The sequence below is a fragment of the Protopterus annectens genome, chromosome 12.part0 (genome assembly GCF_019279795.1).
Source record: "Protopterus annectens isolate FY-2018-M chromosome 12.part0, PAN1.0, whole genome shotgun sequence".
Classification (NCBI taxonomy): domain Eukaryota; kingdom Metazoa; phylum Chordata; order Ceratodontiformes; family Protopteridae; genus Protopterus; species Protopterus annectens.
This window is the reverse complement of record NC_056746.1, coordinates 325,481,954-325,508,527: the sequence shown is the minus strand read 5'-3', so window position 1 is coordinate 325,508,527 and position 26,574 is coordinate 325,481,954. Positions and strand designations below refer to the sequence as shown.

Here is a 26,574-nt window from a genome sequence, read left to right as displayed (position 1 = left end):
CTGAATATGCATTTTTTTCCCTTTATTTATTTATTTCTGTTAACTTTATGAATTGAATTAAACATTAAATGCAGACAATAAAACAACTGTTCAAAAGCACGTATTTTTTGAGCAGAAATATTTTAAATATGGGAGACTTATAACATCTACAGTTTTACTTAATTTTGTTTTTGTAGTTTGTTTTGTAGTTGCATTTCAGTCTCATGTTGTATTAGAATTTAAAAATGCTATACATTTTACTTTATATGCCTGCCATCACATACCTTTTAATAGTAATATATCCTGTGATGCCGCATGAGTAGAAGCCCAATCGTAAAGGAACTGGATATCCAGAGCTGTTCATAGCTGTTGAGTGTTCATGGCTCTTTTTGGATACAAATCTCCAACTGATACTTTAAGCGTCCTTTCTTGTTTTCTGACCAGCGGTGAACGCTTCACCCCCCCGCCCCCCCCCCACTCGCATGCAGTTAGCTTCTCCCTCTTAACTATTATTATAGCAATAACTGACCACGTTGGTGTGGTATGTCGAAGATTTACCCGTGATTGGCATGCTTTAATCACAAGGACGAAGCCCGAGTGATTAAATAAAGCCAACCATGGGTGCATTTCGATATACCACAACCACGGAGTCGGTTATTGCTATTATACAATGAAATTATTTAAGAAAAAAAAAACTTACTTTTCTTAAATAATATCTTTGTATAATGGTTCATTACTGTTCTTCTGCAACTAGTGGTATAATGCTTCCTTGTGTTGATGTACTGCGCATGCATATGGGACTTGCATTCCCATGCATACCCAGTACATCAGTGCTCGGGAAAGTAAGCAATGGAGAAAAGAAGATCTCCGTTGCTCCACTTTTCCTTTTATTTATCTATTTATTTATTTATTTATTTTTTAATTAAAAAAAAAAAGGTTCGGGAAGTTTAGGGTAGGAGAGAGACAGAACGGAGGAAATACAAGGGAAATCAGGTACGTGTCTTTAGTTTCAAACAACGTACCCTGATTTCCCTTGTATTTTCTGCACAATGTCTCTCTCTTATATCCGGAGTCCTCCGAATTACAAATTTTGTTTTTATTTTTGTTGAAAAAAAGCTAAAATTAAAGAATATACCAACAGAAAGAAGTCCGGGCGACCAAACCTTTTTCCGTTGGTATATTCTTGGATTTACAACGGGCACGCTGGTTGGGTTGGCAAATCAGCATGCTCGTTTCAGAATGTTAATGGCCAATCATTGTATTATACCTCGTAATCTTCACAGACTAGAGGGTAGAGCTAACTTCCACATATAATGCTGTGGACAGTAAGATGGTCACTTACAGTCTTGGGCCATAAATGCTTATGAAATGGATAACTGCTTTTCCCCTTAGTCAAGGTATTAGTATTTTAAGGCCGTGCTGTTATTTTCAGAACTCTGGGTGCATGGCAACAGAATGTTACTCAGAACTGTAGTGAACCGCAAGTTTTGTTAGAGAAGGCCATGACTTAGTCGCCTACATCTGAAACTGTGTATTTACTTTCTTGATGGATTTGCACATCCATAAGTTCATAGGCTCATAACAAGCTTATGACCTAATGACTTTCAGCAAACTGGCAGCAGTTGCCCCATGCTGGACTTTGGACACACCTATGTATTAGCCAAGATGCTTCTGACAACTAGTGAATGAAACTGTTTCCTGTGATTAAGGAGCATATTCTGTAGGTTATAGAAGGGAGACACTGGGTAATGAATCAAGCAGGTTTGTTTCTGTTTTAATAGTGATTGTGTCTGCACTTATCATGACCTTCCCCACAGTACATTCATTTAGTTAGCAAAGTTCTCTTCAGTTGCTTCTAATTCAGAACCTTTTAGTATGAATTACTTCCATGCATCACCTACAAACACTTAATTCCCAACATTCTTAAGCTAAAGTTCATACTTTGCAGTGACAGTTCACATCTTCTGAAACAGTTTCTACTGCATGAATTGTACAATTCACAGAGCATTTCAAACAGTGATGCTCATATGCTCATTACCTTCCTTCAGTACTATTGCACAGTGACAGGAAATGACATCATGAATCACCTCACTTACACCCTGGCTCCGTGACACAGATTAATAGAACCTTGACTGCGACCAGGTGACCAGAATTCAGCTAGTGGTCACAGCATTGGAGAAGACAGGCAGGAAGGGGGAGGAGTGAAGGAGCATAGCCCAGTTGCCTGTCCCATGAGAAGGGGAAGGAAGGATTGTGGTTGTTCAGGGAGGAAGCAGGAAAGTGCAGTTTCTTTGGCAGGGACCAGGGGAAACCATTTCAGTGTGTATGAGTTGGGTCAGATTTACTTGCTGGCACGTTCCTTTATGAAAGTGAATGACAACCACCACGGTTAGCCCATTGCATGTCCCTCTTCCCATGCTTAGTCTGGCATGCGAAGTTATGAAGGTAAAAGCTCTCAAACTACTCTAGATGTCTGTGCAAATGATGCCCCCCTCCCAGCTGACCCTCACTGTGGTTAAGGGAAATGAATAGGCCATTTGGCTAAGGGGGGTAATGATCAGCAAACAGTGGGGGCAAGTAATAGAAAAAGATGGACCTCAAACTAATGATGCTTTCATTGTTGCTAAGCTGAAAGCAGAAAATGCATGCTTGAGAGTGTACAATGCACCAGGCAGCTTTAAGCATGAGTACAAAGCAATGAGGTATTAAGTACCGATTCTGAGTCTGTGTGAAGAGGTTAACCTTCGATGGTGGCACTCTGTGAAAATCAGTAAATAGACTTATTCTGTGCTTCAGCTTTAAATAAATTCATATCTTTGAACAAGTATAGGGGGATTTAGGGGATTAGGGATATTAGGGGATTGTCATGGATTGTAAAAATAAGTCAGCTACTCCTTAGGGGTAACCCCTTAAGGATACCCTCCCAGTCTGTCTTGCCTCCTCCTCTTCAGCATCTTGGAATCATGAAATGCTACAAAATATTCCAGCAAAAAAAGAACCAAAGATAAACAGAAGAGCACTAAATAATATTTTGACAGCCTTATCCAGTTGTATACAGACTGTCTTGATTATGTGAGAATAAAGATTTCAGTGAGCTAAGACTATCCTTCTGTACTTTTTTGTCCATATCCCTTAAACCATAATTTGTTTTATTTATTTTGTGTTTTGTTATCCTGGTTCACTAACTTGATAATGTCCATTTTTAGATAGGATGACCACCTGAGCTGAGACAGATTCAAGAAACAAATGACATCTTTCAGATTCAGGGCAGCATAACAGTTGTTAGATAGGTTTCGGATAATTAGCATATAAAGTTTGAGTACATGGAATATGTTCAAAGATTATCACTAAACTTAACTGCTCTTGTGGGTCATTTTAAGCCTAGCCAATGATCCCATGTGAGAATCAAACCCTGCACCTCATGTTCATAAGGTAAAACCTTAACCATTATGCCAATCCTCCTGGTATATTATAGTCATGACAGCATGGTGCCTTCCCCAATTTCATCAAAAGTAGGAGCTAACACTCTCGACATGATTAAACTATACATTTTGTCAATTTCAGTCTGATATCCTGCTATCAAAAATAAATAAGCAAATCATGTGGCCATTTTTGCGACCTGTGGTCACTGGCTATGCTGAGAAGTTATAACTGATATGTACATATCAGAAACGTCATGTTGTTTGTATGCACTTTGGAACAATACAGGTCATACCTCTCATTTTAACTCATCACTATAGGAGCTTAGTACATATTTTCAGACCCTTTTTGTTCTAATTACATTTTATGCTTTCCCAGTGCTGGTTTTATTATAAAGTTTTGTTTTGAACTGGTCAGAGCCCTACTCATGACAGTGAGTATGCCTTTGTTTTACAAGCAGCTGAGTGGTTTTACAGTGTTACACTTTTAGACAGCTGGGACATCTTCCTGGTGGGCATTATTGCATTTTACATGGGAGATAAATGTCTTTCAGCAAATCTCATTTCTGAATTCCACTGTCCCCTGGGTTCTAAAATGAATTACATTTGGAACAAAATGTTGTATTAATACATGATTATTTTAACAAAGCTGGCATTCTCAATGTACTGCCTCAAGCATAATTTGTCTCGGTATCCAAGGTTTAATTTTGAACTGCTGCTGTGTAAGGAATAAGTCATAATGAGATGGGGGTTATTGTCTGATAAAAGCATGCACCAGTGCATAATAAGGTGTAAGTCATTTGTGCAGCGTTTGTTTAACATCAGGGTGTGTGCTCTTTTCAACAATAAATAAAAGCCTTATTCTGCTTATAAAATCCACCCCCCCCCAAAAAAAAATAAACAATAATAAAAGTGTAAGTAAGAAATCAGTTATTATTGTAAGAGAAAAGAAGAGAAAACATTTTCCTCTGATTTATCTGCTTCTGTTAATCTGAGTTGCTCACTAACTCACTCAAAACCACACACCCACACAAAAACACATGAACACACCTGTGCATTTTATTTATTTATTTGTTAAAGCTGGAATAGTGATAATCTATAGGTTCATAACTGCACAAGTGTCATATCCAGCAACTATGACATAATTTCTTCATTTGGCAAAGTAAATCAACATGAGCAAATGAAATGCCCCTGATCAAGTGCAGTTTTATTCCTGCATTTCAGCTGCTATTCACATCTCTCAACACATTATATGTCAATATGAGAATTGAGTAAATCTAAAGGGGAGCAAGCGAGATTGCTTAAAGAAAGGATAGTAGCAACACATTGCAACTCTAGAAGTGCAAAAACATCATAGTCAGCTGCCACATGATACAGGCATTTGTCCTGCTAAATATAAATCCCCTCACTCACACACACACATATTGAGGGAAGAATACTTATTTATACATATTTGAAGAATATTTCAGTAGGTTGATCTTTTGCAGTTTATGTACATGTCACTATAAATGTCCTGTGCTTTTCATTCAAGACTGTTTGTTTGTTTGTGTCTTTTGGCTTTTCCCGGTTAGGGGTCGCCACAGCGGAACTCCGGTCCGCTAATGATTGTAAGTTGATTTTTACGTACCGGCTTGCCAGGCTTGATCACAACCTTCAACAAAGGTATGCCCATTCACGCATGTCTCCACGCAGAAGATGCTCTAGCTGAGAATCGAACCGGACAGCGTCTTACTGTGAGGCGACAACGCTACCGTAGCAACACCACCGCAAACTTTGGAAAATGTCTGCACTGTGTTTCCCAGTGAAACTCTGTAACTCCCATATTTTGAAGCCAGTCTAACTGCCCACATCTGCAGTGGGTCTGCTCAGAGAATAGTATGGGGATCAACTGTTTAAATTAATTTCAACCTGAAGAGGAGATACCTGCTGTCATTTAATGAAAACAGAACTGCTCTGTGTCTCTTTCTCTCGAGAACTTCACATTACTGGTACCATGTATCCTTTCTGGCTAATATTTGATGCTATACAAAGAATGCACAAGTGTCAGCTTCCTGAATCAGAACAATAATATTTTTATTTATTTATTTTTTTTATTTAACATTTGTTTACCGGGAAAGTCCGACTTGGAATGAACCAATTTTCAGTGGAAGCCCAGGGAGAAATGCTCCAGACGCATGTCTTTGTAACATGGAAGGAAACCGGAGCACCCAGAGGAAACCCACACAAATGCAAGGAGGACATGCAGACTCCGCACAAAAGGCACCCCAGCCAAGAATTGAATCAGAGAACCTCTTGCTGTGAGGCAACAATGTAAACTGCTGCATCACTTTGCTGTCCTAAATAATATTGCACAGATAATGCAGTTAGAGTCAGTTTTTAATCTTTATAAAGCCTGTATAGAGGTACAATTCTTTATATCTTAAATCTAAATATTTGAATAGTTTCCTGTGACTTGCCTGAAATCTTCTATGCAGCTACTGAGATGATATCAACCTTTTTCTTATATTTTGAGGTGATTGGCATGTGTGTGTGTTAGATCGAATTGTTAGCAAAAATGTTTTTATATTGCCAAAGTTTATTCAGCAAGTTTCCTAATGTTTTTAGCCTTATGAAGTTCTTTGTCTTTCTATTTGCAGAAAAAAAATGGATGTTGCTAAGGTCTGAATTATTCTACAACTTTAACTAGAGAAATGTTTGTTGTCTAACCTTTTCATTGGGATAGGTTTGCCAGCTTTTCAACTAATTATTTGTTTAAAATGTTTAGTTTACAATTCATCTTTGCTAGTTTTGTAGTGGTTTACAGCTCCTTGTATCTGTTTTAGTTCCATTCTGTATTCTGGATTTTGCACACTGCCTGCTAATATAGTGGTTTAGATTTGTTGTCTTTTATAAGTATAATACCTGATTTATAGTTAGTGCTCACCAGTATTTAACACTATTGTTTCATTATGTTAGTTTGATGCTTGCTTTTCAAAAATATTGATTCATTTAGACTTTTGGTGTTATGGCTGTTTACAGCTGTTGGTTTGCAATTCCTATTCTGGTGTCCAGAAGTCTAATGATGTGTACAGTGGTCTAGAAGTCTAATGATTACAGTGGTCTAGAAGTCTAATGATGAGTACAGTGGTCTAGAAGTCTAATGATGAGTACAGTGGTCTAGAAGTCTAATGATTACAGTGGTCTAGAAGTCTAATGATGTGTACCGTGGTCTAGAAGTCTAATGATTACAGTGGTCTAGAAGTCTAATGATGAGTGCAGTGATCTAGACTTCTGGGCTTTGCAGATTAAAGTTATCTTCAAGATGCACTATCTTGGATATCACAAAAAGAATGCTTTGCTCTATTTGTCATGTGTACCCTCTACTCCCCTTTTCTGCTTGCATATTATCTGGTTGTATGAATATCGTGATCACTGCATATGAAGGCTGTGGGCATTTGGGCTGGTATCTCAGTAGAAGTAAGTATAGGTCACATGTTATTACTTAGAGACCTGTAAATATGGAGAGGAATTTATGTAAGACACCTCAGTTGAGGCAAATACCTGCTATTGTCCATTTTCTATTGCTTTGGATAACATTGCCAAGAGTACTATAGTTGGCTCACCAAGTGCTGAGTCTAGCACTGTGCATTAAGTATTTCAGCTCTTCAGATAGTATCTGTAAAAATACCCTCAAGGCTTCATAAATCACTGCCAGCACCACACCCCCACTTGGAACCTGCTGACTGTGCCCCCTGACTGCCATCTCCTTCACCCCCACCCTTGCTACTGCACTGATTGCTGAGATAGAAGAGCTGTTTGCCTTTTACTTTGTAACTATGGATTGACTTGTTTGGTATTTAGTAACCAAGCAGCTGAGCACATTTGGGACAGAAAGGCCTAGCTGGATGCCAGAAAATTAAAAAGAAAAAGAAACAAAGGAAGAAGAGGGAGATTTACACATAGGACAGGAAGAATGAAGCACTGCAGGCCTGGAAAAGGGGGTATGGTGTGTGAAGATTTATGAGTGTTGTGTGACTGCTTGTCTTGGGAGCTCTGGGATGCCAGAGAATGTGGGATCACAGGAAAATGAAACTTCAGGGTAACATATAGAGGTGGTAAGCGGTTGTACAGTCAACTGAGACAGGAATAACTGAAAATGGTGCAGCTGAAGGCTAAGAAGCAGGATGGGGAGGGAAAATGTAAGAAGGAGGCAGGAATAAGACATGCAGACATTGATTAAGGTTGTTAGATGAATAAAGACAAGTTGGGTCTCAGACAGTAAACTGAAGAGAGAAGGTAAGAGAAACAATCAGAAAAGAGACGAGAAGGAGAAGAAAGCCAGGGTTAGACAGGGGCAACCAGCACAAATAATTAATGAAGGGGAAGTAGATAAAGAAATGGCCATGAAAGAGGCAGTACATCAAAGAGTGTTGAAGGCAAATGGGCATGGAGTAGTATCAAGTCAGATGAGAGGCACGAAGGCTGAATAGTACAGGAAAGTCAAGTCACTATGGGAAGAGAGACACAAGAGGGATAAAAAAAAGGAAGGAAGGTCGTGGGAAGTAGAGGGGGCCAAGGGACATGACAGACGAGAAAGTCAGGAGTAGAAGACAATGTAGATACCTCAAAAGAAGAGTTATAAGTGGAAAAGGAAAGGGAAACTTTTCAGTATAAGCAAAGAGACAATTAGAACAGACATTGAGGTGGGCTGTGCACTGTAGATAAGAAAGGTTGCAGAGGAGTGGTGACAGGTTAGGAAATGAGGGGAAGACAGTCATTTTTACTTGGAAAAGGAGGGCTTAGGGGTTGGAGACTCATAATGTATTCAGACTCTTGGTAGGAAATACAACAGTTTACATTAAAACCAGTCTTCAGGTTCAGACTTAAGAAGGACACAACAAAGGTGGTCACCAGCAGAAAGGGATAGATTCTTGATTTGAATCACAGAGGCACCATGACCTGCTAGGTGAGGTAATGCAGATGGTAGCAGTTAGAGCAGGGGCATTGCGCAGAGATTCTGGGATACGGAATGACAAGATATTCTATGAAGTGTTACCTGTGTAAGTGACCAGCATATCAACAAAGAAGAGGATTGGAGAGTAAAATGGCTGATTGTGCCAGTGGACAAAGGATAAGGTCTTTGGACTGATAAGAGGATGAGGAGAAGTTGGACAAAGAGACCAGCTTTGAGCCAGGGATATTGCTAGTTTAGAAATGTGTGTATACATTATTATACCATTAGGCTAGGATGAAAGGGGAAGGTGTGTCACAGAAGCAGAAGGGGGTTAGAAATTCTGAAGAAGTATTCAGAATGAAAAAAATGAAACAAAGGAAGAAATAAAGGAGATTTATATCATGGCTGGTTAGTGTTTTTGTGTGATGCAAGAGTATGGACACTATGATGTCAGAGGTCAAACACTGATGGAGAAGCAGATGGTTGGCATCACTAATATTACAGAAAGATGGTCCAACAGACCATCCTGGATGGGCGCTAGGGTATGTACTGTTCATGAATAACAGAGAGTAGAGAGGTGGGGAAGGAGCAGCCCACAGAAAGGAGAGTATCAAATGGAAGGTCAGGGAGACTGAGAAGTACTGGGTCATAACTAGCCTTAAGGTCATAACTAGCCTTAAATATCCTTGTGACACATTGCTGGTGGACAATTTGTCAGACCTTATTATGCCTACCTTGGCAGGATAGTGAAAGATTGATTGAGACAGTAAAAGAGGTGGGTTGCAGGAATAGTGTTATCCCCATGTGAATTTGACTCTGCTAAGTGTAGGCTGCAAGATTCTGAGATCTAAGGTGCAGAAGTAGCTGAGGTCTTGCTGTATGACAGATTGAGCAATTTGGTGTATATATGTACCACAATGTATAGGATTCTGAATACACTCTAAGGCAAAAGGGGTCAGGGCTATGCAGCAGCACACAGTCCATAATTGGAGCCATATACTCTCCTTACATGACCCTAATACAGCAGCTGCAAGCCTAACCAATGTTCTACTCCAGCTGCAAGACAAATTCTTCCCACCTATCTACAGGCTTTATAAACCCACTCAAAATGAATGGCTGTCCACTAAACGCAAACATCTTTTAACTTTAAGGGATGAACCAAGGCAAAAATGGAAACAGTCTCTGGACATGCTTTCTCCTCTGAGACACCTACTCTTTGGCAAGCTTTCCTCGTTGACATTAAAGAAATCAACACTTATTTAAAATTCAGAATGCAGCTGAGAAACACTTCTTCATCCAAGCCAAATGCTCCTGCTTCAGCACAGGACGTATAACCTAACCTGAGCCGCTTCTCCTCCTTCAACATTCACTGAAGCTTGGACCACTTCAGAAAGTAATCCATGTATTGTACATTACAGGCTGTGTGATTATACACTGCACTCTGCTTGTTCACTGCAATGGATATGCAGGTTTTTCTATGTAACTATTCTGTTATTGCTTACATTTCTGTGTTTTTTGTTTGTGAAATATTTTGTATTTCACCCATACTGAACATGAAATTGGTCAATATTAATCAGTGCACTACCCCAGTTTTATATATATATATATATATATATATATATATATATATATATATATATATATATATATATATATAAATCACAACAGGAGAAGTCTGTGAGGTGGGAACTTAAGTCTTCAGTTTAAATGTTTACTAGATCCCACAAGATAAATTGCGGGCTGAAGTCATTTTGGTGGATGACTTCTCAAATCTGAAAATGTTGTTTTGCTATTCTATCCAAATTGGTGATTTCTTGGAAAAAGAAATGAGGTGCAGCACATTTGGGTGAGGAACGTGCCATAACAGTAGATATCCAATGCCACTCCTAACTCTAGAAGGTCACACCTACTACTCTCCTTCTTATGTCCTGTGTTCTCTGCTGTCGTTTGGTAGATGTAGTGACTTCTTTATGGCATTGAACTGATAGTTAATTCTGTCAGTTGTACTGCAGGGCAGGATCTGGTGAAAAAGGGTTGCAGTTACAAATCATCATTATGAGTGGTAGGACTTGGGTCGATGTTAATGTCAAACCTGCTGGCTCCTCATCGTCTTTGGTAAATGGTTACATTTTCATGGTCAGAATTTGAGGAAGCATTGCTGCATACTGACACTGACAATATTCTGCTTTGGAGGAACAGAAAAGGGTTCTTCAAAGCTGATTTCAAACTAGCAGGTGCTGGTGAGGGATCTTGTATCCCTCCCTGGTCCTCAGATCAGAAGAGTAAATTCCTCCCCACCAACCTGTATAGTAACAGTTGTAAACACCTGTGCCCCTGCTGACAGAGAGTGTGAGAGAGGCAACAATTACAGCTGGAAAAGTATGTGACAGGTACTGGTACCCGCAGGTTCTTTGTGAAAATAACGTGTACCTTGGTGACAGAAACAGGGCTAATCTACTGTTATGGTGAGTTCCTTCAGCAACTGTATTTTAGTCTGCATGACAAGCTGGTAATTGCTAGTCAAATATAGAGAAGTGAATATATGTGTAAACTTCAGAATAGAGTTAGTCCTACCTTATTAATTTCACTGTACGTATAATAAACTTTGGCATAGAGCTGTCCTACCTTATTAATTTCACTGTACGTATAATAAACTTTGGCATAGAGCTCTCTTACCTTATTAATTTTGCTGTACATGTAATACCAGCCACCTTTTGATGGAGAAGATGAAGATGAGCTTTTCCAGTCGATAATGGAGCATAATGTTACCTACCCCAAATCCATGTCTAAAGAAGCTGTAGCCATCTGCAAAGGGGTAAGATGTTTCATATTTTGTTTATTTCATAAGCTTACTGTCTGGATGTTCTGTTGACATAAAAATTAAGTACTTAGGATATCTTCTGTTGTACAGCAAGCTAACTGGCGTTATGTGGCTGTTTACCACATTCTGAAAAAAATATATGTGTCTGTTTGGTTCTGCTGGTTTCTGTTGCTTCCACTGTGTTTATTCCAGCTTTTCTGTGTTACCTTTATTTTTAGTAATTACTTTGTTTCTTGTTTCAGAATAAAGTTTTGATTGCTGCAGTAAAACAATGAGAAATACAGTGAGGACAGACTTCTTTAAGTGGTTAATTGCAAAACATCAGAAATTGCCATTTTTGTTTTAAGATTCCATGTCAAGCAGAATAAGCCATTCAGAAATCCATCTTGTCTATTACTGCTCTAATCGATTTATTTTCAAATTCAAATGTTAAATATTGAGTCATAATGTTATTGACGTAAGGATGGATGTTTCTCTTAGTTTTCTAGTTAAAAAAGCAATGCAGGTTACTGGTATGGTGATTCTAGTTTTAGATCCATCAGTTTGTTAACTGTTTTAACAGTGCAGTAAGGCAGTAAGACCACATTTTGAATTCTGCCACTTTTTTCTTCTTTCATACTGCTAATTCTGTGGCCCCCTTCTTGAAGTTCTGTATTGACCCATTAATTCCACCACATTTGTAATACCACAGTCTTGTTCCAATACCAGGGTGGTCTGCCAGATTTAAGGCTGGGGTCTGACCAGTGCACAGAAAACGAGGCAGGTAAGCCAACATTTAGTAGCTATGGAAGATGCCTTACTCTAAGATCCCCAGGGGCTGACCATGTACAGATGTGAAGTTAGACTGCCATGTGCACATCTCCGTGTTTAGAGTACTACGATGACCACTCCCCCCACGTTCTCGTAGCAGAATTTCAAGTGTTAACTTTCATAATCTTTAATAAGATCCACTTAACTTTCATCGCCATCAAGCAGCCTCACAAGGAAGAAGAGCAGGAGTTTGGCCTCCCAAACTTCCCTTTCATCATGCATCCTAAAGAACCAAGGCACCTGACCAAATTTGTCAGCACCATCAAAGAAGAATTCCTCATTTCTCCATTCAGCAATGGTCCATTATATTACATTTGTTAGTATACTTGTTAGGTCACATGGCTCCTGTTAGGGAAGTCAAAGTTAAAAATGCACAACACCTCTTGAATTTTTAAAAGGACTTTATAAAATTCTAGGGAAAAAATTGCCATTGATGCCATAATATATTAGCTAAAAAAGAACCCTGTATATTTAGTATGACATAGAAAAAATACTGTTGAGGTTGAATTAGCATATTCTAACATAAAGAGAGAAAACATGTTACTGTTTTAAAGAAAAAAAGGTAATGGAGTTGTGGAAAAAAGATGTTGAAAAAAGACATGAAAGCTATCTGATGAGGATGGTAAAACTGAGAAAAACGTGGCTTCATGTTTTCATTTAAGCGTTTTCCAATTGTCACACATTTTCTGATTCTTAGGATCATTGGATCATAAGAAATATAGTACTGAACTTGTACATAAGGTATTTATTAACAAGTAGCTCATGCATAAAATGGCCTGACCCTCAGTGGTTCGATTGGTGGCTGGACTTGAGAATGACACCCAGTGTACAGTCATCTGCAAACTTGATTAACCAACGATCTCATTTTGTGATATGGAGATCTGAAAAGTAAATCCCAAACAGCTTATGGCATTATTACTTATAGAATGTGTGTGTGTGTGTGTGTGTGTGTGTGTGTGTGTGTGTGTGTGTGTGTGTGTATATATATATATATATATATATATATATATATATATATATATATATATATATATATACACATATATATATATATATGTATAAGTCTACTTCATATGACCTAAATTTCATTTGACTGACACCAAAACACTGAAAGTTCAAAAGACTGAAAACTCATTTGACTGAAACTCATGACACTGACACATTAAAGTAAAAGGTATATACCCTTTTCCCCACTGCAGTGCAATCCTGGAGTTAGTATATATATATATATATATATATATATATATATATGTATATATTAGTTAGGGGGACCCTCACATAGTTTAGGTAAATATTGTTTTCTGCAAAGAGTTATTCATTGCAGTTATAAATATCCATGTGTATGGTTTAAAATGTATAAAATATGCTGGGGGCTTTACCCCCCCAGTGTGGGGGGCTGTGCTCCCCACACCCTCCCTAACTATATATACTAACTCCAGGATCGCACTACAGTGGGGAAAAGGGCATATACCTTTTACTTTAATGTGTCAATGTTATGAGTTTCAGTCAAATGAGTTTTCGGTCTTTTGAACTTTCAGTGCTTTGACTGAAAATTTAGGTCATATGAGGTAGACCCATATATATATATATATATATAGAGAGAGAGTGAGAGAGAGAGAGAGAGATACAGATATAAAATAATATAAATATAGTAATATAAATATAAGGGTACAGGTAACCTACAGACTCTTACAGCCCAGTTCGGATTGATCAAGGGCACGTCCTGACTAATTAACCTGGTTGACTTCTTTGAAAAAGTTACCAAATGGAATGGATGAGGGAAATCGGTATGCAGAACATATTTAGACCTCACAGAGGCATCCAGCACTATCCCACACTCAGTCTTATAGATAAACTAACCCAGCTAAGTGTCACTTCCTTGTTGGATAGCAAATTGGACCACTAATAGAACTCAGGAAGTTAGTCTGGGTGGCTATACCTCTTCCAAAAGACCTGTCACTAGCATTATACCCCCTCATTTAGTCCTTGGGCCAGTCCTTTTTGACATTTAATTCTCTTATGTCAATGTTAATGTTAATGTTTTGTGGATGACTTAAGTTTGCAGATGACAGCAAACTTACTGCCATCATAAACTCCCCCGAGAACCCCAAGATCCTCCCAAAGGGCCTGTCCCAAACATATAGTTGGTTTCAAAACCATAGACTAAAACTAAACCAAGAAGTGTATAATCATATCCTTCAGCAAACATGACTTTCCTTGTAACTATCTCTTTGACAATATACCCCTGAAAATTGATCCCGTAGTCACAGATGTGGGAACCTATCCTTTTATCAGCATGTATCCAGTTTTGATAGGAAGTCCTTTTTCCTTACATAGCGTATCTGTAAATGTATTGTATCTACATCTAGGGATGTAGTCGTTCCACTGTATTAGCACTCATTAGGCTGATTGTTGATTATAATACCCTTTTGTATGCACTTGTCACGTGGCTTGACCACAATGCTTTCTCACTAAAAACATCAAGGGCCTAAGTCATAAAAACTGTGCAGACTATATCAAAGCCTTGTCCCTGTTCTCAATATAGGTTCATAGGTTCATAGGTTCATACTAGGCTATCTGCCCTGGGGCAATTATAAGCCTAACCCAATTCTGTATGGCTTACGCCACCCCTTGATTTGAGTATACTGTGCCCTTTTTAAGGTTTAGTTTACTGTGCCTCTGTCTAATAGTGACACGGGAGTAATCCCTGGGACAAACCTATGATCCCCCATCCACTTATCGAGATTCTTCTTGAAGAGATTCAGTGAGGTGCTCTGCCTCACATGAACTGGAATTCTATTCCAGAGCGAAGGGAGCCTCTGGGTTATGAACCTGTCCCTCCAGCAAGTTCTATTTATTTCTGTGCTGTGGTTCAAGTCCCTCGAGCGTGTGGCTCTAAGGGATTTAGATTTACTGAGGTGGAGCATGTCCATTAATTCTGGATTTGACATAGCTTTGTATGTCAGGCATAGATCACCTCAAAGTAGGCGGTATGCAACTGAGTAGAGCTGGAGTTTTTTTAACCGAGCAGCATATGGCATCTGCTTGAGACCCTTGATCCTCTTGGTGAGATACTTTTGGGGTCTTTCTAATTGCTGCAGGTGTCGGGTAAGGTACATCCCAAAAGGGGCATTGTATTCTATGATGGGCCTGATGAGGGATGAATAAAGGGGCACGATTACCTCTCTTGATCTAGATGTGAAACCCTTCGTGATGAGGTGGGCTATGTAAAAGGTCTTTCTAACCACTTTGGCCGAAGGTCTTTCTAACCACTTTGGCAATGTGGTTTTCAAAGGAGAGATTGCTATCAACTTGGGTCCCCAGGTCCCTAATAACTTTCTCTGTACTTAATGGGTTTCCGCCTATGTGGTAATTTGTGGGCACATTGTTTTTGCCAAAGGATATAACTATACATTTTTTGGCATTTAGCTTTAAACCATGGCGCTGGCACCAGTTATCTGTCTCTGTGAGACCTTTTTGAAGGATGTTTGTGTCAGCTGGAGAGTTGATTATGGCACCCAGTTTGCAGTCGTCTGCGAACTTGGTGAGCCATAGTCCTCCCACGTTTGCCTGTACCTCGGAAAAGTATATACCGAACAAGAGTGGTCCCAGGACAGAACCCTGTGGGGCGCCACTTGTGACCGGTTTCGAGTCTGACATGGCTCCAGCAACTCTCACTCTGTGGGTTCTGTCTTTGAGCCAGTTTGCAACCCATCTTGTGACATAGGGGTTTATATTTAAGCTGGATAGCTTGTCTATGATGCCCGTGTGGGGTATTGTGTCAAATGCCTTTGCAAGGTCCAGATAGGCTGTGTGGACTACCTTCCCTTCATCTATGGCTTTGGTGACTGTTTCAAAGAAGTCAACCAGGTTCAAAAGGCAGGATCTGCCCTTGACAAAGCCGAACTGGGTAGGATCTAGTGTCTGTAGGTCCCCAATGTCTTTGTTTGAGCTCCATGATGATCCTCTCCATAGCCTTGCAGACTAAGCTAGTCAGGCTTATGGGCGATAGTTTCCAGGGTCCGTAGAGGCTCCACCTTTGTGGAGTGGGACCACTGTTGCTGTACGCCATTCTGTGGGCACATATCCTGTAGTGAGGCTGAGATTGTATAGCTGTTTTATTTGAGGGATTAGTTCCTCTTGTAGTTCATGTAGGACGCAACCTGGGACGCCATCTGGTCCCATGGAAGCAGTGTTTTTTGCTTTGGAGAGGGCAGCCTTCACCTGAGCATCTGAGATGTTTGGGAGGCAGCCCTCTGCTGGGATAGATACTTGCTCTTTTGGGGGGGAAGGGGTGGAGAAGTTTGCACTGAACCTGTCTGCCAGGATATTGGCGATGTCCGTGGGTTCAGTGTATTTTTTGTCGTTTAGAATCAACTCAGAACAAGTCTGGGAGTTGCATCCCAGGTTTCTAACATAACTGAAAAAAGCCTCATGATTGTTTTTGGTGTCCTGTGCAATTTTTCTCTCGAACCTGGCCTTGGAGGATTTTATGAGGGATCGTAATTTTTTGCTAGTATTGATCAGAGATGCCTTCCCTATTAGGGATTTTGCTCTATCATGTAGTAGCTTCCTTCTTCTGTTGTACAGTTTATTTATGGCAGGGGTCCACCAGGTTGGATGCCTGCCTTTGGATGATTGGGTCTTGGTTTTGTTTGGGATAGCATGATCCATGCATTCCTGGAGATGTCTGTAGAATGCATTTATATAGGATTCTGCAGTTTGGGCTGTAGTTTCCACTAGCCCTGGGGCCTTGAAGGATTCCATTTCGGTTTTGAGAAGTGAGAAGTTCGCTTTTGAGAAGTTTTTCACTGTGGTTTTCTGGGCTGGGGGTGGGATCGGGATGTGGACATCCAGTGAAATTAATTTATGGTCTGATCTTACCAATGAGGGATATACTTCTGGTGTGGAGCATAGAGTCCCCATGTTTGTAATGATCAGGTCTAGTATGTTGTCCCCTCTTGTGGGAGTGGTGACTAGTTGTTCCATAGCATTTGAGTTTATAATTTCCAGGAATCTTTGGTCTAAGGTGCTGGGGCTTGAGTAGTTCTCCCAGTCAATGTTTGGGTAGTTGAAGTCACCCAATATAATGGTGTTCGGAGAGATCTTCATGTTCTCCAATGTTTTCAGGAAAGCCGAATGGGATTCCTGACTTTGAGAGGGTGGTCTGTAGGATGCTGTAAACTGAAAAGCAGTCTTGCCCACTGTTAGTTGCACATGGATGGTCTCCGATACTTTGTGCAATGCCACTAACCTGGAGGTGTGGATATCCTTGATAAATATGGAAACTCCCCCTCCTTTTGTGGTTCGGTCCGGGTTTTGGGGCCGAAAAACATGATACGAGGTGTAGCCTGGTAGTGCTGGGGTGCTCTCTGGAGCCTTGAACCAGGTTTCTGTCACTGCACAGATATCGATGTTATCCATACTGAGGAGAGCTTCGAGTGCGTGCATCTTGAGGTTAAGACTTCTGGCGTTTAGCAGCATTACCCTTATATCATACAGGCTATTGAGGGGTGACCTTTTATAGGGCTTCAATAGACCTAATTATGTCAGACTTATTACATAGTTGCAAGTCTAATAGTATTATAAATACCCACTCAAGGGATCTTAATCTCTTTTGCAAGATAAATTGAACATGTTGGAGGGATAGGTTTGTATCACAGAGAATACCACTTCTGTGGAATCATCTTCCACTCCACATAAGGCAAAGTACTTTTCTTACTCTATTCAAATCTAATTTGGATGAATGGATGGGTAACAGCAAATTCACCTTAGGTTTAGCACCCCTGTCTTTCATGGATGGGGAAAACACAAATTTCCCAACATATCCTTGTTTGGCCTATCTTTGAGTTATTTCTATGCAAAATATAAGGAATAAAAGCTAATATGTAAAAGTAAGTTTTGGCTTGTTAAGATCCTTGTAGATCAATAGCCTAGTAAATACATTTGAACAACACAGGTTCCAGTACTGAGCAGTGCATAATACCACTGGCCACCTTCATATTCACAGAGTAAGCATCCGCTACCCTGACTGTGGGCGTCTGTATTTTAGCCAGTTTGCTACCCATCTTGCTACACAGGGATCTGTTTGAAGAGTATTTAGCTTGTTAGTTATACACGCAATAGAATTTTATTAAGTCCTTTGACCAGGTCGAGATATGCTGTGTGTACAGCATGCCTGCTGTCAACAACCTATGTTACTGTTTCAAACGAAGTTAACCAGATTAATTTGACAGGATCTACTCTTGGCAAAACAAAACTTCTGCGGGTCTAACTTGATAAGATTTTTAATATCGTAGTTAATCAAGTCAGTTATGACATGCTCCTTGACCTTTTCAGATAAAACCTGTAAAAAGGATGTGCATAGAATTTCTGTGGTCAGTGGTGGGGACACCTTTGAGATGGCATCACAACAGCAGTGCGCCAGATCTCAGGGACAAGGCCATTGGCTGTTCTCAGGTTAAATAGATAAAGGAGCAGCTCCGCCAGTGCCTGTTTAGTACTATTAATTAAACAGCAAAGTTATATTATTAGATCCCATGGAGGAAACATTTGTAGTCATGGAATGCACCTTAAGAATATATTCTTCACTGATGAAGGGAGAAATGAGATCTTCAGTGAAGTAAAGATGTCTCTGGAGTGAAGATTACACTGAATTTGTTTGCTAGTAGATTGGCAATAGCTAATGGGTATGGGTAGGTATTGGGTACTGCTGTTTTGAATATATTATGATCAATGTTGGATGTTATTTCTTAGCTTCCTGACATAGCTAAAGAAGGATTTCTAATTATTTATGCTTCTGATGCTAGCCTAAGTTCATGGGCTGCTTTGGTTTTCCTAAAGATATCATTTACATTCTTTGAAAATTCCTTGACATTAACCTTAATTTGATGGTAATTTGTTCTGCTGTATACTTTAAGGAGTTTTTTTAGCATAGTTCAGTGTAGTTCTGTCTGTAGTTTATGTCTGGGGGCTACCAGGATTATTTGCTCTGAAACTTCCCATTATATTTAGATCAACCAGATTTATACATTTATCTAGGTAGGCATATACTTTTTTTGCTGTTACTTGCTGTAGCAACCATTTGAGTGATACTGTTACACATAATTTTGGAGACTTCAGTATAGAATTGGAGAAGATTTGTGCATTTGAAATCCTTGAATTCCATGACATTGACATTCATTGCTTTGAAGACTTTAAAGGTAAAGGTTACCAGTTTCTGACTGGACTTCACCAGGGAGAGAGAAACCATGAAAGTGATACATACAGATGCAGTATTTGGAAGACCAAGGTCTGGAATATTTTGACCTCCAGTAGGTTCTTTGTCTATCTGATCCAGGGAGTTTTTGTTTATTAACTCAACAAACCTTTTGGCATATTCTACATTTTAAGTATAGGTGTTCCAGTTCTTCCAGAATAATGGGATTTTTACCTAAAGGAAGTTCTTCAAGTATGTTTAGGAATGTAACATGATTTTCAGGGGACACAGATGACAGACTATGAGCTGACATGTAGATGTCCCAAAATATTCTTGTTTGACCCATCTCTGTGTTATTCTTATGCAGAAGTGAAAATTATCATGAATATGTAAGGTTAGGCTTCTTAATATCTTCACAGATCAATAACTTCACAGATTAATAATATAGTAAGTACCAATGAAACTATGAGCATATTTAGTTTGATTTTTATCTCAGTGGGTTATGTTTGTGGATATCTTAAGATTCTACCTAGAGATACTGTCTCTCTCACAAATATAAGTGACTCCACCACAGCTGTCATTGAATGCACAAATCCCATGAATGGGTGAAGTGTTACCTGAATATTTAAACCACGTTCCCTTGATTACACATATACGTGGAAGTGCTCCAAACAGGGGAGCCCGCAGGATTGTTTGCAGGGGGGAGCAAACCCAGAGCCCCCCCCCCCCACACACACACACACACAGCCATTCCAGTGTCCCATTACTTGGCTATTTCTCCCTAGTTGCCATTAACACTGTTCAAAACTCTCAGTGCATACTGTTCAGCTACAGTGATTACAGATATTTGGATTTAATTTACAACTTTTATTTCAAATTTTATGGCACAAACAGTGACAACACTTTTGCTAAACAAAGTAATAGTCTTACAATGAAAACAGACTTAGCATTAAAACTTCTCTGCCTTTGAAACTTACATTCATTGAAACAGCATTGAAATCCACTTTCAAAGAAAATGCATCTGGCCAGTGGCGATATATGTTTACCTTTTTCGTATCGTAGGCCCCTTGCACACATTTTTAGGACCATGCAAAAGTTCTTCGATTCACCTTTCTGACTGTATTAATTATAATATATAATAACTGAATTATATCCCTTATATGATTGAATTATATCCTTTATATGATACAGCACCACTTGTTAGAGTGTCTTTTAAATTTATAGTTTTGAAAATTTTTCCAGTCAGCAATGAAACAAAACATATGAACCAATAATGACAAACTTCCCAATTCAGAACATTTCAGCCATAAAAGTCAACTCAAACTTCTGTCATTACAATCCACCAATATCAGTCAATATGCACAATCTCTACAGAAGTAAAAGTCAGCTGAATAATTCCACATTAAAGAGATCTGAAACTAATTAAGAGGTTGTTGCTAGAAAACAACAGTATTTTATCTGCAAATTCATTGCCTGCTGTCCTTGAAGAATAAATTGCCTATCTCACATAAAAAAATGGTAAGCTGGTATATTGCAATATGTGTCAAGCTGAAAAACAGGTTCATAGTTACTAGGCATCTCATCCAAAGGAGGACATACTCAGGACCGCAACACCTCACTGCCTTAAAATACAAATCTACATGCTGTGGGAGTTAAACCTACAGCCCTCTGTATCAAAATGCAAGTATGCTATCTGCTATGCTACTAACACTGCTTTAAAATTCTATACCACAATAGTGATACCATTTGCTAAACAAAACAGTTGTACATTTTAAGCAGATTTAGCATGAGAAGCAGTAAACTTCTCTTCCTTTGAAGTTCACAATTCCTTGAAAATAAATTTCACCTGCTAACTCTAACTAGGGCATTTCATTCACTCTCTCTCACACACACACACACACACACACACACACACACACACACACACACACACACACACACACACACACACTTACCTCTCAATCTTTTAGCCCAAGAAATCTGGACAAAGCTTGTTATAATGTTGGGGACAAAGGCCCAAAACTAGCGACACATTTAGAAAGTTGCTAGAATAGCAGGATTTGTGTTGAATGCATTTTCTGAAGGAAACTCAAATGCATGTAATTCCTTCGTAACTTTAATCCTTAGCTCATCCCAGTGATTTGTCAAAAACAAAAAATAATTTTTATGAGGAACAGACCAAGAATATAAGGCAAAAATCTGGACATTCTGTGGAAATCTGTACAGTTGAGAGGTATGACACACACATCCCCTACCTCGTTAGAAAGTGGATAGAACAACAAGTTTTGCATTAGTATGCATTTTCTGAAGGATATGAAGTCTAAAGCTCAAATGTCTGCCAGTATTCTCTGACTTCAGTCCTTGATGATTTCCCAGAAAAACACAATTTTATGAGAAACAAACCTAAAATATGAGGCAGAAATCTGGATAACTGCGAGGTATGAACCCCTGCTCCCTCTTAGACACACACACACATGCACACACACACCTATGTATGTCTTACACACACCCCACCTTTATCTACCTGCTTCTTATATACACACATATACACCCCTGCCTACCTACCGACTTCTTACAGCCACACACCCCTAATTACCTATTTCTTACACACACACACACACACACACACACACACACACACACACACACACACACCTCTTAAACACTTAAACATACAAGTGCACATCTACCTCTCACTTGTAAATTCATCCACAGTCCAAACGTCTTCTGGAATTAAAATTCTGCACTGGCACGGAAGATGAAGACTTAAACCATTGGCCGCACAGACATAGAAGATGAAAACAGGCCACAAACACCTGTTGCATCTGTGTGACTGGACGTAAAGGGCATTCTTAAAGAAGAATGCCTTTAAAAAAAAATTTCTTTTTTTTTTTTTTTTTTTTTTTTTTTTTTTTTAATTAAAAGAAAATTAATCTCCCGGCCAACCAGTTTCTGGGGGAAGGTGCAAGTGCACCCCCTTGCACTTGCCGGTATGCGCCCTTGGCTTCAAATGTAGAAGGATCACAAGGTAAGGCATTTTACTATTGAGATTCCTGGCATTGAGCAGAACCACATTGATTTGATCTTGTAAGTTATTTGTTTTTTTATTAAGTTGGGAAGTCCATTAGCTGGACTTTGCCTAAAAAGGCCGTATAGGGGCAGCAAAAGCTTTAGCCAGTATGTGGAAGCCTTGGAATGAGACATAGTATCTTTAACAAAGCATGTGGAGCTATCCAGCCCCATATCCCAGCCTGCCAAATATTGGAATGACACCAACTATTTAGCCAGTTATTGAAGTCATTTATCTTTTCTTTGCACTTGTACATAATTTTTGCAGAAGGAAGAATGACTCTTAAGATCAAAGTCTTACCTTCATTTGTGATCTACATAGAGAGTTCAGACATCTTTCTGCATTTTTGTTTGGGTTTTGCATGCCAAGTTATTCATCCCCACATAGACCACCACCACCATATTATACTTATATTTGTTAGGTGTAAGGGCCTTAAGGGCCCTTGAGATGTCAGACATCCTGACAACTGAAAAACAACTCACTGTCATTCTGTTCATCTTCAGAGAGCTGAATCATTGTATCCATATCTCTCAACTGTCCAGATTTTCACAAAATGTCCAGATTTTTGCCTCATATTTTTGGCCTGTTCCTCATAAAATTTGTGATTTTTATAGCACATCATTTAGAATTAATGTCTCTATACAATGACATACATTTGAGTTTCAGACTTCATATCCATCCAAAACACATGCTAACACGAATCCTGTTATTCTAGCAACTAAGTTTATAATAGCAATATTTAAAATCTGTCCTTATTTTTGGAGCCTTTGTACCCCCATTATTTAAGACTGTGTCCTGATTTCTTGCTCTAAGAAGTTGAGGGGCATGGTATCTGACTATGGAGTCAGCAGTCACTGGGATATTTTTTGTAGAATGGTTTTGAGTGGTGGATTTGAAATGATTTATATCTCTGTGACTCTGTTGTGGCACTACTAATGGATAAAGTGTGTGCAGCTTTTATTGAGACCTAGTCCTAATGGTTCTAGGAGGTTTAGGAAACTTTTTCATAGCCTCATCATAAGATAATTTAGGGGGTGTTTTTGCTGGAGAGCTGCCTCTATATTATTTTAGTACTTGCAGCTCTAAGAGATTAAATGCATTTTGCTGAGCAAGAGTACATTAGAAATGAGAAATTCAGCTGATTACTGAGTATCATTTGATTTTATTTGATCATTTGTCAAGACTTCTTGCAGACTGCAGTGATGTAGACATAAATAATGAGAATCTGTACTCTGATGCAATGTGGCGTCTAGAAAACAGTCTGTTAGTTTGAAGTCAGTGAAATTTTTTTAACAAAAGGAAACTAACAGTTTATAGTGAGCACATCATTTCTTTATGAACTCCCGATTCACATATGTAAACTGGCTGACTATCAACTCATTAAATATGTTTATAACTCTCAGTATGATACAGGTGTAAGGAAATTTCCCCTTAATCCCAAGGGTTCAGTGATTTGTGAATTAGTATACCTACAGATAAGCTGTAGGGTTGTGGGCATGACCTGTCCCCTTGCAAAAACACAAACTTTTTTTTTTTTTCTTGTTTTTGGCTTATGAAGTACCTGACACTTTTTTGATGAGTTGTGAGTCAGCAAACTACATCTTGATTGAGGGTATGAGTCCACATTAATATTTTTTTTCGTAGCCCCCCCCCCCCAATTTATGTGAGAGAGATATTTGCGGTGGTTCATATACATGATTGTGTAGAACTCAGCAGATAGTATTTGTGAATTCAGTATGGATTTTCATAAGCACTATGGTAGTCTTGCAGGAATACTATTGTTCAGTCATTGGATGTATCAGAAATTACAGAAGAACAATTTACTGTGTTGGGTCGTTATGCATTACTAAGGAAAATTCAATGACCATCACATCAGGAAATAATGCACTTAGGTAATTCCACTGATGGCCAGCAATATTGAGGACCACAACAGACGGACATGCCTTCCCATCTTAGGAACCATGGTAGAGCTTATTCCTGAGACCGTACCCTTCTGGAGTTTCATTGTTTGAGGTATTTCAATGTTGTGGTCCTTGATATTACTGCATCTTGGGGGGACAGTCTCAGGATATTGTTTTCCATGTGTTTTTTTTTTGACATTTCCATACTAACCCAGGCTTAATACCCGTTGAGACAGTGGTCCTTTTAATGGTGGGTCCTTTGTGAGTTATTAAGTTCAAATATGATTACATTGCACATTATTTTACAAAACTGTTCTAGAGTAGCAACAGTATAATCATTTACAAATATATTGCATAATCTAGCATCTAACATAGCCATTTTAAGTAATTAACAGTGCAAATGTGCAGGAGGGATCCATCATAAGTCAGCAGTACCCTTTTCATTTTCAAATGATGCAATACGTATCCATGAAGTGCTCCATAATAGCGGAAGCCATTCCTAAATGTCGACTACAAAAAACATTACAAGACTAAAACACAATACAAATCATAAGAACAACAAATGTAAACACTTAAAACCACATAATATATAAATAAAATAAGTATTCTACCACCTATATGTTTTTAATTTAAGCAAACAAGTGATCAAGGAGCCTTACTCCCTATCATAGCATAGCTGTACCCCTTCCCCTTATCAAAACTTGATAAGAGAGGGTAAAGCCCAAATGTACTAAAGCCCACTGCATTAAGCTGTGCCCAGAAAAATAGATGAATGATATTTGAATCCTTTTGCTCGACAGCCTTTTAAGATTAGGTTCAAAACTAGCCCTTTTAACTGTATTTCTGGAAGTATGGGACCACACTTTGTCTTTACCCTACCAGTTTGTTAGCTCTAAGCAACTTGACAAAGTCGACCATTTGCCTCATGTTTATGAACAACCACTTGCTCTTACCACACACTGAATTTGTATGATAGAGGTATAGATATTTACTAATCTGGAGTCTAACATCTCATACCACCATGTTGCCTGTACCAACACTCGCCATCCTGTAGCTGAACAAACCACAAGCAATAAGCCATATTATGTTGAAGTACTAAACACAAAATCTCTCCTGAACCTCAAATGCCTTTGAGCTGCATGGCTGGGAACCCTGAACCTCAGCAACACACAGACATTTAACGTTTTCCATATATGTTGTTGTGTCTTTCGGCTTTTTCCCAGTTAGGGGTCGCCACAGCGGAACTCCGGTCCGCTAATGATTGGTAGTTGATTTTTACGTGCCGAGTTACCAGCCCTGATGCACAACCTTCAACGAAGGTATGCTCATTCACGCATGTCTCCTTGCAGAAGACGCACCATATATAACACCACTTAATATTACCATCACAAAGAAGGGTCACTTAATTGGCATACCAAAGTCCATAAGGCTGCCCATGTGTGTTGCTGCATCTGGAAACATCCTGGTTATAGTTGACTCAATAGTGAAGTTCACCTTTGTGCTACTCACCAGGCTGAGCAAAAAAAAAAAGGCTATTGCTTTGCTGCCTCTTTGGTGCCAGAATTTGTCAGATTATTAGGACACCCAAGCCCATTACATATTAAGTTCATATGCAATATGCTGATTGTTCACATGGGTATGAATGACTTCAGATACACCTTCTTAGAATCTATCAAGAGGGACATAACGGAATTCTTTGCATATGTTTCTGGGGCTGGAAGGCATCTGGTCTTGCAATGTCCTACATCATGAATAATGATGCCACAGGATAAACAAAGGATACTTGATTTCAACAACCAGCTTATTTACTGCATCATTGAAAGGGGCCCTTTGTTTATCTACCTAAAGGGGAAGGTTTTGTCAGCGCCCGAATCTCTATTTCCCCACGGCTTTCATATATTGACCAATACATTAATTGCCCCAATATTGCATTTTTTCAGGCAATGTGCACCTCCTTTGTCTGCTTGCCTAGCAAATTCCAGTCAGTCACTTATCAGTGCTGCTAGCCTAAATAAGAAATTACCATCCCTAGCAGCATTCTTGGCCCTGAAAAATATAGATATTTGCGTTATCACTAAAACTGATTCCACTGCAAACAGAACCTTCTGTACTAGGGTTTAATACCTACCTCTTATTGAGACCCTCAGTAGAAGATAGCTGTATCACTACAGTAGTGATAATGTCCATCCTCAATCAAAATGTCATCACCTCCAGTCTAATTCAAGAAGGTCACATTCTACAACTCCTGTTATTCGGAAAGACCTATTATCATATCTTGGCCAAGTACAGAACACTCTTCATGATTCTGTGCAACTCATGAGCATACCTCATCAAACGAGTCCCTCGTCATCAACCCCAATACTTCTATTCTTGAATACGTTAGGCATCTAACCATTTAAAGGCAAACCTACACTACAACAAACAGATCTGCACAATGTTTTGT

At 39.1% G+C, this 26,574-nt stretch overlaps 1 protein-coding gene across 1 annotated transcript in view; it reads left to right on the top strand.

Annotated features, from left to right (window-relative positions):
• The window catches only part of PRKCB (protein kinase C beta), a 2,112,091-nt gene that overhangs the window by 1,837,150 nt on the left and 248,367 nt on the right, over nt 1-26,574 (top strand). The window contains exon 15 of the mRNA XM_044089400.1: nt 11,039-11,146. Coding sequence (XP_043945335.1) covers nt 11,039-11,146 — 108 coding nt within the window. The remainder of the gene's footprint in view (nt 1-11,038; nt 11,147-26,574) is intronic.